General features: G+C 36.1%; 1 protein-coding gene across 10 annotated transcripts in view; it reads right to left on the reverse strand.

Moving 5' to 3' along the window:
- The window catches only part of ANGPT1 (angiopoietin 1), a 356,431-nt gene that overhangs the window by 96,065 nt on the left and 247,215 nt on the right, over positions 1–13,151 (reverse strand). For all 10 annotated transcript variants that reach the window (XM_049093342.1, XM_049093343.1, XM_025450372.3 and 7 more), the window contains one exon: positions 1,624–1,779. In XM_049093342.1, the coding sequence (XP_048949299.1) occupies positions 1,624–1,779 (156 nt within the window). The remainder of the gene's footprint in view (positions 1–1,623; positions 1,780–13,151) is intronic.

Consider the following 13,151-nt stretch of genomic DNA (forward strand, 5'->3'; position numbering starts at 1 on the left):
AAGAGAAAATAAACTATCACTTATACTACCAGAAGTCCTTGTTTGCAGATCACCAAGCTTGCTTCGTTTGATGATAAATGATTAAATAAAGTCTCAGACTTTTTAGTTATAATATGTAGTCTTCCCTTTCTCATTGCCTATGGTTATCTGATAATAGGGTGCAGCGAAAAATATTTTCCAAAGTCCATGTGATCCACTTCTCCAGTATAATCCACATTTAAATTATTATTTAATTAGTCTAATTATTAGCATTACTAATCAAAAGGGATAGAAAAGCAAAAAATTGAGAATGCCCCCACCTGAGTGCCAGATTCAGTTCACTAGCTATACCAATATAAGAAAACTGTTCAAACTTTTCTGACCTCTGTCAGCTTTAAATGGTTTTCATAAAAATCATTTGTACCTGGGAAAGTTGCTTGTATAATATATAATTCTGTATCCATATAAACTGTCATTGTTATTTATATTTAAATATCATTATATGATCTATGACACCATTAACAGAAATGAAATAAAATAGAAATAGGGTTGCATCTTGTTTTTGAATTATATTATTAAAATTAATTTAAACAAGGAGGCCATTAGACTGAGGTGGCTCTAATGCCTTGGTAACCTACATAAGTAAACCAAAGCCTAAAGCAAAGTCAGTACATTTAAATCCAAGCAAATAAAAGTCAAAAACAATCAATTACAGCCAACCAGGATCCCTCAAATAAGGCAACTGGCTACAGTCAGTCAAATCATTGCTTTGCTTTGCTTCTGTATCTTCTCTATTCAAGCCTTTCCCTTAGCTCCCACAGTAGAGTTCTCCTAACCACTTTGAGCTAAGTGCTGCTCATTATGAGTTGATGGATGCCCAAATAAAGTCTTGAAAATTCTGATGTGCCTCAGTTTGTCTTTTAACAATATATTTCAGCTTTGCTTCCAGAAATCAGTTACACTGAGATACACTTATCCTCTGGGTTTCAGAATGGTAAATTAAATAACCATTTCCATAGTGCAAAGGGGACCGAGAGATCATCTTCATATCATCAAAAATATTTCCACTAAACTGTAACGCTAGGTTTGTGACTGATGATTAAAGGGCATTTTACTAATATGTACTGAGATTAGTATGACTGTAAAATGAGTTTTAATTGACTTCTCATAAAATCATGAATAAAAGAATCTACACATTGCTGATCAGTTCATTTGGATTTTCCTGCTTGTCTCCTGAATGCACCAAACCTCTGCAGGTGCCTTTGTGGCTAGTGTCTTACTAGAGATGAAACAGGACAGGTCAAAAATGTACATCAAAGGCACCAATTTGACCCAAATGGCTATTCTGTTTGACACATATCATATCACAGTTGGTAGCTGCGGTGTTTGTTTGAATTTCAATGCTGATTAAGCCCTTTGCCAGTCCTGTTTTTGCAAACATGCAAAGCTAAATATACCAATCCTCGTTAAATAAAAGAAACATGCATAGCACGTCAAGCAGTCATTGTTGTTATTACCAATAAACAAAAATGTATATGTTTCCCCAATCTCAGTGATGAAATGTGCTCTGTGTTTATGGAGAAAGCTAAAGGGGAAAAAAATCTTCTCAGTTAAGAGTTTGTCGACTCTGGCCCAGGGGTGTACCTGGGTCTCAACATCTGTCAGCTTTCTGGTCTGCTCTGCAGTCTGAGAGAGGAGGCTGGTTCCTATCTCGAGCATGGTGGCCGTGTGGTTCTGAACTGCATTCTGCTGTATCTGGGCCATCTCCGACTTCATATTTTCCACAATGTAATTCTCAATCTGCAGGAGATAAAGGACAAAACATACTACATTATAAGCAAAGTCTCTCAGTTGGAGCATGTAATATTTACAATGACAAAACAAGACACAGCTGGCAAATTAGCCATCTGGCAGGGATCCTCTGCATTTCTGGGAGTTGGGAAAATGGGAGCAGAGCACACAGGAATCTAGTGGCTAACAAACTCCTAATATACCGATACATAGATATAATCATGACAATGATAATGAAAATTTGTACGTGGATAGTGCTTTCATGTTTTCTACAACTCCTTCAACCCTCACAGCAAAGATGTGAGTGAGGCACGGATGGCCTCATTGTTTTTTTATGGGGTTTTTTGTTTGTTTGTTTTATTTGTAGCTGAGGAAACAGAATTAGACAAAGGTCAATTGATGAGCCCAAGGTCACCCAGCAAGAATGCAGCAGTGTTTGCACGATATTTAAATCAGTCTTGGTTCTCTGGTCTTTTCCTTGTACCATACTGATCAGTCATCTTTGAGAGAAATTCGGCCTCCTGCTTTCATTTCTGTAATGAAAAGTAAAAGACCATGCTAGGTTAGGGGAATTACACAAGCAGTGGGAGGAGGGCAGATGCCCAAAACACAGCTTTTAAGGGAATGGTAAAGTGTAGGCAACAATATACTAAATGGGTTGCAGAGCCACAGAGCCAGCTAAAACCATTCTCTGTGCTCCTTGGAAAGCTAAAAAAAAAAAAAAAAAAAAAGAAAGAAAGAAAGAAAGAAAGAAAGAAAGAAAAAAAAAGGCACTGGGAAAGTATAACCCATAATGCAGCATTTACCCTCCTCACCTTGGGTAACATTTAGTCCTCTATGGTGCCATCTTAGAGAATACTATGGTTGTAAAATAAATTGTTCCATGGGGGCCTGGAAGAATTATTACGTGACTTACTGGGAGGGAGGCTGCTAGACACCAGAGAGAATAAAGTTGAGCATAAGCACTGTTAGAAAAATATAGAAGAAGCCTACACCTTCCTGTCAGTGAACTCAATCCACCATCCTCCCCGCCCCCACATACACACACACTGTGTGGTGACTACATTTTATTACCCAATTACACATATATGGGGAAACTGCATCCCAGAGAAGTCAGGTCCAAGGCCACACACCACAAAAACAGCCAGACTTGGATTTCAATACTGAAGTCCTTAACTTTCATACCAACACTCTTAACCACTTGATAGCTCTGCCAAGTTGTGCTTCACAAACCGGGTTCCAAATCATTAACAGCTACGTGATTTTTACTGATTTAGTGAACCATAATAGATCCACTATTTTATAATCCATAGAAACATTATTGTCATGTAATAAATATAATCTAAAACTAAATTCCCCTTTGTGAAAGTTTGGCAACTCACTTTCTAACACCATCTTTTGCTTATTTCTATTTATCAAACATAAATCTGCCCCAAGTGAAAGAAAACGAAAGGTCAGAATCAAACTCATATTGTTATTAATAAATTCTGACTATGTTCTTGGTCAATATAAAGTAACTCTCCTTCATTCTTTATGTTTAGATTAGAAGTAGAGGGGGGAAAATCAACCTACAAACATTTATTAGGAAACAAATACAACATAGGTTAGAATAAATATCTATAAATTATCTTGACAAAATGTAAGGTCTCTAACTTGGGTTTATTCCAATTGCGCTAGAATATTCAAACAATGATGGAAAGGTGGTGGAAACAAGGATAGGTCAAAGCATCAGATATCTGTTGTTTTGGATTCTGTATCATTTAACTGTATCTGTATCTTTTAACTTTTGGGGGGGAAATTGTGAAAGGGTATATTATCAAAAATGACAGGTAAATCTCCATCATGGGTTAATACCCACCATATATAGCTGGCATTTATCAATTGTCTATGTGGTAGGCTCTGAACTAAGTGCTTTCTCTTTATAACAGCACTTAAACCTTACAACAAGTTTACGTGGTAGGTATTGTTACAGCTGCTTTATAAATGAGACTACTGAGGCCTAGAAAATCCACAGCAATGTACCCAAAAGAAACAATAACTCAACTCCCAATGCCAAAATCCATGTGCTCAATCTCTGACCTATTCAGCTTAGCACTATTTAATTACTCTGTGCATTTTATTGTGTAGCTCCTCAACCTTGTATATTTATCAAAATTAAATGAGAAGCATTTTTAAAATGCAGATGAATGTATGACATACCAGAGCTTCGAATCAGAATTTTCAAGGGTATATACTAAACAACTATATATCTTAAAATCTTCCCAATGTAATTCTGACTTAGGCAAAGACCAGTGCTTCTCAAAGTGTGGTCCACAGAATAACTGCGTATATGAGACCTGTTTGTGAACAGTCTGTCATGAAATGAAGAAATTGTGCCAGACTTCAAATTATCTATGTCGCAAAGCACACTGTTTCTACAAATATAGTATGTACATGTGTGTGCTTGTATCTGTGTATAGGAGTAAGACATTCTCAATGAAGAAAATGATGCTCTAAAGCTTTTGCTCACATTCATTCTGAAGTTTCTTACCTTGTTTGCAAAATGAAAACAATTTCCTTGAATAGCAGTGATTTAGATCACCAAACTTATTCAGTGTCACACACCGTGCTTATCAAGAAAGTTCAAATAACAACTTGGTTTCCCACGTAGATTTCTCTACTGAGAGACAATTCACTGATAAGTGAGCTCCAATAAAGATCTGCCTGATAATTATATATCAATTTCTTTCTTTCTTCCCCCCCCCACCTTAGGTAGGCTCTATGCCCAATGTGGGCTTGAACTCATAATCCTGAAATTAAGAGTTGCATGTTCTACCAACTGAGCTAGCTAGGCATCCTTATATACCAATTTCTTATGCAGTTGGTTAGTGGGAGTTATTTCCCAGAGCTTAACTTGCTCTGGGTGTAATATAATCATGTGTTTCATTCTCCATAAAGGAGGACACCATCTGGGACAGGGTTAGTACATCAAGGTTCAGCTACTTCTTTGTGATCCTATCTTTGTTAGCTTCTATCTATTCTGTATTAATGCTTTTTTTTTTTTCTGTGAAGTTAACACCAGCAAAATAAAAGAGCTGCTTTATGTAGGCATTCATCCCAATTCTGCTGACCTGTTGTAGCAATATAGTAGGTCTCTTACCTATACTAAAATTCTTATTTGGGCTGCCGTGATTAGTAACATGTCTATAACTCTAGTTAATTATTTTTTAATCAAGTGGGGCTGCTCTCTCTTGGAGTAACTGCCTTTTAATGCAAAAGATAATGGCACATTTAAGAACCAAAAACCAGATGTAGTTGATTTAAAAGGCTGACGAGGGAGGCAGAAGGCAATACACAATGTGTGATTAATAAGGATGGCTACTTTGATCTTATCTCTAAACATTCCTCTGTAGATGTATAACTGTGAAATACATATTGATATGTGTCATATCAGCCAGGTTCAGAAGAAATTTGTAACAAATTCAATTGTCTTCATATATTCCCTACCGGTTTTAAAAATATGTACACAGAATATGATGGCTACTCCAAGTTTTAATATTTTAGAAACATCTAAGATATCAATTTGAAGCTTAGAAGTTGCTGACCACAGACCTAATAAATTATAAAGTAGGGGTCTCCCAATTTGAATCATAAAATTATTTGACTCTATTGCCATTCTCAGTGTTTGACTCCAGATAAAAGTACTGGTCAAAAGATCAGCAAGATATGAGATAATGAACAATGAGATAATGAGATAATGAACAATGAGATACAATGAATGAACAATGAATGATGTTTAAGCACAGAAATCATGTTAAATTTGTAAAGTGATTTAGTGTTTATAAAAATCTGTCATACACATTGACTCGATTCTTACACCAACCATACATGGGGAATATTGACTCTACCTTATGGTTTAAGAGATGGAGCTCAGAGACTTGACAGAGATAAAAGCAAGGACTCAATTCTACCTTTTGATGTTCCACTAGCCTCAGATTTGGGGGAACTGCTCTGTTATTGGTTGGGTTGGTTGACTGATTAAATAATGACTGATTTCCTTTTTAGTCAGTTCACTAAGAATTAATTTACTCATTCCTTTGAGAAAAACATGCATCATTACAGGGTGATGACCTCATTCTGCTTTACCATATTGGAGGCCAAGTCAATTTGAAGGGACTAGAGGCTCTAGGGCCAATGATGCGGAAAGTTTACTTTGCTAGCATGTTTAATACAATGAGTCATTAAAAAATTCTTTCATCAGTTCCTACATTTTTTTCTTAGTATGCAATATATAACATGTTTGTTTTCTTCTACCCACTCTATTTCTTGCAAGCTATTCTAAAATATAACAAAGAGAATAACAACAACAGCAACATGCTAAGCCTCTACTAAGGTTAGGTATGTACCTGACTGATTCTTTGTTAACAGTCTAGGCACTATATTATTTCCTCATTTCACTGATAAGGAAATAGAATAAGGGAAGTTAAAATAAATTGTCTATGATCACACAATGAGTGGGTGAAAAAGTTGGTAGATTGCTTTGAAAGAGGCTAAATGGCCCTGCAGGTTGTGCTCCATTCTAAAGGACAGTCACTCATCAAGCACAAGCACAGTACCACTAATGTCATAGACAAATTCCAGTAACACATAATATTTATGCAGGAAATACATAAAATGAAGGCTACTGAACAGATGAGGAGAAACTTGTTCAAAGATAGGTGATTTTTCTTTTTTTTTTAATTTAATCATTTCTATAGATTGATGGTTATTCTATTCTGGGAAATGTTATAGGTGGTAAGAAAGCAAACATACAGCCAACTGTGTGACAAGTTGCATTTTTAAATAAATAAAGAAAAGAAGTCAAGATTATCAGTCATTTGTACTTCACTCATAAATCACTTGCCCATGTCTTTTGCCCAATGACTACTAGAGAATTCATGTTATCATTTTCCATACTGAGACAGTTTCTGAAAGTCTTCTTACTGGGTCTTCAAAATTCTTGCTGCTTCATGTTCCTGAGAAAATCAAAATCTGTGTGATATTATGACATGTCTTGCATATGAAATGCATTCTCTATCATTTCACTTCAAGGGCTCTCAAACAACAGCATATCTTAAAGCACAAAAAATAGAATTTCTCCGTGTAATTCTTAAGGAAAAAAAAACATTTTAAGCCCTATAAAAATTGACAAAGGCATTGTTCACTTAAAATATGTTGTAGATTAAGTGGACTCTCATTGAATGCTGGTACATATGGTATCACTCAGTTATGGCAAAGCAACCATGAAATAAAGTGAAAGGGTAAATATGGGAAAGCAATAAAAAGGTAAAACAATGCAAAAAATGTCTTAAACATTGATAGTTTTATCTAATATCATTGTTTCATAAATCAGTGGCAATATTGAAAATATAACTACATCTAGGTTTATGGTTTTATAAAAAAAATGGCTTAGGCCAAATACACTGTTTGCAAGAATTTCTATTATTAGATCTTCCAGTATACTGCTTCTTTTACCAAATGGTAAAGTACAATTGTCTCTTTAGACAACAGATCTATTTAGCTGACATTTGAAATAGTTTCTGTACTGATATGCATGACATGAATCCCATTTCTTATTTTGGTGTCTGAAGGAGCATTTACTATTTATGGCAGAAAGAAAACCATTAGAAGAATAAACAAGGTAGAAGAGACATTAAATATTATAAGCTCCCCTAATCTCATCTTATAGATGAGGTTAACTGATATTCAGAGAGGTTACAGAAAGCAAGGTGAAACAATTAATTAATGTCAGATGTCAGGCTGTGTCCCTTCAGTGTGTGGGAAACTCAGACTTACATCATCAAGCTGAGCCAACAATAATGGCTGCCAGTATTATTGGCCACCCTTTTTTCCCAATTCCTTGCTTCCTGCTACTTGCTTCACTTCTGTAGGCTCCTGATTTAAGGCCCCCATTTTATAATACCAATTCATCCTCCATTAGTTTTCAGGGTATTGACTTTGTTTTCTGGACTCCACACTTACCCCCAGCATGGATATCCACCAGCTGGCTGCTCGTCAGTCACCAAGCCTCAGCATCCTCCTGATTTTATTCTTTCTATGCATCTCCCAAGTGGCAAAAACTAGGGTCAGAGTCTAAAACTGGTTCAGGATTATTAACTCTGCATCATGTCAGTTTACTTCTAGCAAATGTGTGATAAATGCATCCTACGTACTAAGCCTGATACCAGATATTATGTATACAAAGAGATGTGTCTTGCAGGAAATAGAGATGTATAGATGAGTCATTTCAATAGAGTTGGTAAATTCTCTGATGGACTTTACCTTTGACTGTATTTCTTCCTATAAATATTATTATTTCTGTTTGACAGGGAGAAGCTCTCAGCTATTGACAATAATGTGAGGGGACAATTTGTTATATCACTTCCAACAGAACAGTAGCAACACTGTCACTGAGGCACAGGGAGAAGTTAAGCTATCAAGAGCAAGCCAGAATATATCATATGAACAAATTCTTCTGCAATAATTTTTCTTGGTTACAACTCTTTTAAGACCACACTTTTGTGGTCTACCAAAAAGTGGTCCATCACATATACAACCCAGAGTTGGGTCAAGACCCAGGAAAGTCATTCTCTTTTTATATAAATGAATGAGATGTTTCCTATGCCAAAACACACTTTACTAACCTGGAACCCCTCTTTTACACTCACCTTCACTTACATTCTCCTTACATCCCAAAAAAAAAAAATTCTGAGTCATGATATTTGAAAAATGAGTGCCTGCTTAACTTTTCCCTTTATATGTCCTTAAAGGCAGATGGTATATAAAAAGCACACTCAGTCAGGAGTCAGGTTATCTGGATTTTAATCCAGGTACTATTGTTGATTTACTCCATAAACTTGGGCAAGTTACTTAAACAATTTGGGTTTCAGATCTGCATCTATGAAATGAAGGTCTGGATTAGATTATTTCTAATGTTTGAAGCTCTCAAATTCCTTGATTTAAAATTTCCCTTTTAAAGTATTAGAGTATGAAAGATTTTAATTATAGAAAACTGAAATATGGATGTATATATCTACATCTGTAGCATGTATAATACATATCTTTAATGGCAATTAGGAAACTGTGGTATAGGAACACTATACAAAAGCCTTGGATCAAGTTTCCATAGCAAGCACATCTGTTTTAATATAAAAAGCTAGAATTTCGGATTTCCTTAATCTCCAGGCACCATTCTGTCCAAAATATACTCTTTGTCTTTCACCAACACAACCTGGCTTTTTTCCTATGTTTCTTATTTTAACGAAGGGCTCCACAATCACCTGCCCATTCATCCAAGCCACAGGGAGTCATCTTTTCTATTCTTTGCCTTCATTTTCACCATCCAATTAGCACCAGACTGTGTTGGTTCATCTCTTGAAGAGTGCCTGGGTCTATCCCTCTTCCCACTTCTCTTTCACCCTACCATATCTCTTTATTCTCCTGGGCACTGACTTAGGTCAGACTCCTGTCATTTTTCTTGTGAATTTTTTTTGGCCTTATAACTGCTCTCCTGACTCCAGGTATCCTCCAGGCCATTACCCATGGCATAACCAGAGGGATCTATCTAAAGTATAAATCTGTCTTCATCACACCACTGCTTAAATTTGACTTCCAGTGATTTCCACTACCTGCAAAGTCACAACCCCTTAATCAGCATAGAAGAATTTTTATGATCTGTATTTAGCTTCCTTCTCCCTACTTGTACTCTATGCTCCAGTCACATCAAATTATTTTTCTAAACACACATTATTTTCTTTTGTTTCCATGCCTTTGCACATGGCTTTATTCTAACTGGAATGTTCCTTTTCTATCTCATCTTCCCTTTAAATGGGCTAGGTCCTGTTTTTCAAAACTAAATTCAAATTGTTCCTCCTCAAGGAAACTTTTCATGACTCTCCTCTCTGTAACATCCTTCCTTTGTACTTTTTAATTTTATTTATTTATTTATTTATTTATTTATTTATTTATTTATTTATGAGAGAGAGAGAGGTGTAGAAGGGCAGAGGGAAAGGGAACAGGAGAGAGAGAATCCCAAGCAGACTCCCTACTGAGCTTGGCGTCTGTCGTGGGGCTCCATTTTATAACCCTAAGATTATGACCTGAGCCAAAATCAAGAGTCAGATGCTTAACCAATTAAGCCACCTAGGCACCCTTTTCCCTTCTACTTCTAGAGCATCCTGTGCCTCTTTTTCTTCATAATAGCATTGTCTTTAGTACACCTTAAGCTCCTTAAGGGCAAACAACTGTTCATCTTGGTATCACTTAATGCCTGGCACTAAGTAAATAAATAAATTAGAATAAAATTTAAAAACAAAATTTTTAGGTAAATTCTATACCCAATATGGGGCTTGAACTCACCACCCTGAGATCAAGAGTTGCATATTCTACTGACTGAGCCAGCCAGGTGCCCCTCAAGTAAATTTAAATAAATTAAAACAATACACGAATCAATGAACTGGTATATTAAAATACTCAGCCTCCAGTTGTGAGCTTAGCCTAATTACGTTTGTTTCTGAAAGTACAAAATATCACAGCATCAATTATTCATGATGCCTTTCTTAATGTCAATGGGACCAATGTAAAGATGTAAAAGTAGATCCATCTGAAGACACATACCCTCACTTACTGGACCACATAACCCCATCTTGTCTAACTGTACCTTCCCTACTTTTCTCAATCATCTTGTTATAGGTAATTATTTATTTTTTTGGTAATTATTTAAATTAAGCAAAATCTAGCAAACACAATGAAAACTAACCATGTTTTAATCACTGAGCTATACAATGGAAGAAAAAGAATGAATAAAACTTGGTTCTATTGCTTAAGACTACCTGTAATACAAATATGTTAAAAGTGCCAGAATAAGGGTACAAATGTCTGCCAACTTGCCTGTCTAATGGGGTAGGATGAAGGAAGAAATGAATCCTCTAAGTGAGGGAATCAAGGAAGTCTTCCCAGAGTCAATCTTAAATGAATATGGCAGAGAGGGATTCCATTTCTTACATCTGCCTTAACACACAAAAATCTGGCCTGAAAAACCTGGAGGATGGAGGATAAAGAGGAAGCCAGAAAGACTAAGACAGCATGCAAGGAGCTGTGCTTGCTTAGGCAGGATGACATTCCTGACCACCTCCATAGCTCCAGCATGCAAGGAGCTATGCTTGCTTAGGCAAGATGATGTTCCTGAACACCTCCTGGAATGTGCTGTTCAGGAAATCAAGAGATAAATTGGTCAGAAGCATGCCTTTGGAGGCCACACACATGGCAAAAACATGCCATGAGATTTTTAATATCATCAGATATCAGATTCATTTTGTAGGCTCAGGCAGATAATTTCTTTGCACTTTACTGTATTTTCAAATACACTAAGCATAAAGTTCAGCCTTTAATAACACACATAAGCATGTGTGTGTGTGTGTGTGTGTATGTATTTACTTGTACCCATGCTCTCATACACATATATTCCCCTATTCCCAACCTGTGTGTGCGTCAGATTCTCCACTCATATCTTGTCATTTCACTGTAGTTTCATTAAAGGTCCACTTAAAATCACCGATGCATTACTTTCCCTTGGATGAGTTATATTTTATGTTAAATTTAATCACTATAGATAATAGCTGTTAAACAGTCATGAACAGCTAGAGTATTCTATCTAACAACCGAGAGCCTTCTTTCGGAAATTCTGAATTTACACTTAGAGAAAATGGATGAGCCACAAAGCAACTTTGTACAAATTGTTTTTATATCAATTAAAAGTGATAACTTATAAAATAAGAAATATACTGTTTGAAACAGAAAATTGAAAACGTATCTCCCTTTAAATGATTTTTTTTTTCAGTTTCTTGCTTATCTGGAATGAAGTCTAACTCCTTGCATGCTACATAAAATACATTCTGATTCACTTAAGAAAGAGCCTCGGTGTCCATCGAAAGATGAATGGATAAAGAAGATGTGGTTTATGTATACAATGGAATATTACTCAGCCATTAGAAGTGACAAATACCCACCATTTGCTTCAACATGGATGGAACTGGAGGGTATTATGCGGAGTGAAATAAGTCAATCGGAGAAGGACAAACTTATATGTTCTCATTCATTTGGGGAATATAAATAATAGTGAAAGGGAATAGAAGGGAAGGGAGAAGAAATGTGTGGGAAATATCAGAAAGGGAGACAGAACATAAAGACTCCTAACTCTGGGAAACGAACTAGGGGTGGTGGAAGGGGAGGAGGGCAGGGGGTGGGGGTGACTGGGTGACGGGCACTGAGGGGGGCACTTGACGGGATGAGCACTGGGTGTTATTCTGTGTATTGGCAAATTGAACACCAATAAAAAATAAATTTATTATAAAAAAAAAGAAAGAAAGAAAGCTTTGACATTTTAACTAGTGACCACTCTAGCAGACAGTAAGCTGTGGAGGGTTGATGGGATATAATAGACTCTCCAAGATAATTCTAAGAAACATCTTCTGCAATCTATATTCTTTTTCTCATATGAAAAATGACAGTGATGCAAACAAGTAGTTTACAATATTCAACTCTTTAAAAAAAGATTTATTTATTTATTTATTTATTTATTCATGAGAGACACACACAGAAAGAGAGAGAGAGAGAGAGGCAGAGACACAGGCAGAGGGAGAAGCAGGTTCCCCACAAGGAGCCCGATGTGGGACTCAATCCTGGATTCTGGGAATATACCCTAAGCTGAAGGCACCTCTGAACCACTGAGCCACTCAGATGTCCCTACAATATTCATCTTTAAAGAAAAACTCCTGCATTAAATACTGTAGGCCAGTTCATGCAATTTAAATACTTAGCACATGACATAATAAACATAGTAACAGAAGTATAAAAGCCTTAATAATCAAGAGATTTATAGATTTTTCAGGAATACCACTACTAGGTAGAAAATTGCTGTCATTTTACTCTTGTACTTTATATGAAATTGTAAGGTATTAGCACTTAAAATATGACCCTGTTCCAATAAAACCCCTCTGTTTAACATTCTGACTTTTTTGGCTATTATCTTTCCATATATGCTGCTTCTTTCCCTGAGATAAAGTTGATGTATTCATCTTCCTTCTCTTCCATCAGTCTCCTAAATGTTGGGTTGCTTTTTTAAGAATTATCTGTCTTTCATCTGCTAAAGCAAGGCAAAATCAATGGTAAAATTATATATGTGTGTGTGTGTGTAAGCACATACGTGTGTGCGTGTGTGTGGGATTACGGATTACTCAATGGAACATACAATAAGTTTGTACAGGCATAAAACTGTCAATGTCATTGTATAATAAACATTCCAAAGTATTATGTGTGAGGTCTAACTTTTCCTGAATAATATTTGTTGAGTAGTTCTTATTTAA

This window comes from Canis lupus, chromosome 13 (genome assembly GCF_003254725.2).
Source record: "Canis lupus dingo isolate Sandy chromosome 13, ASM325472v2, whole genome shotgun sequence".
Taxonomy (NCBI): Eukaryota; Metazoa; Chordata; class Mammalia; order Carnivora; family Canidae; genus Canis; species Canis lupus.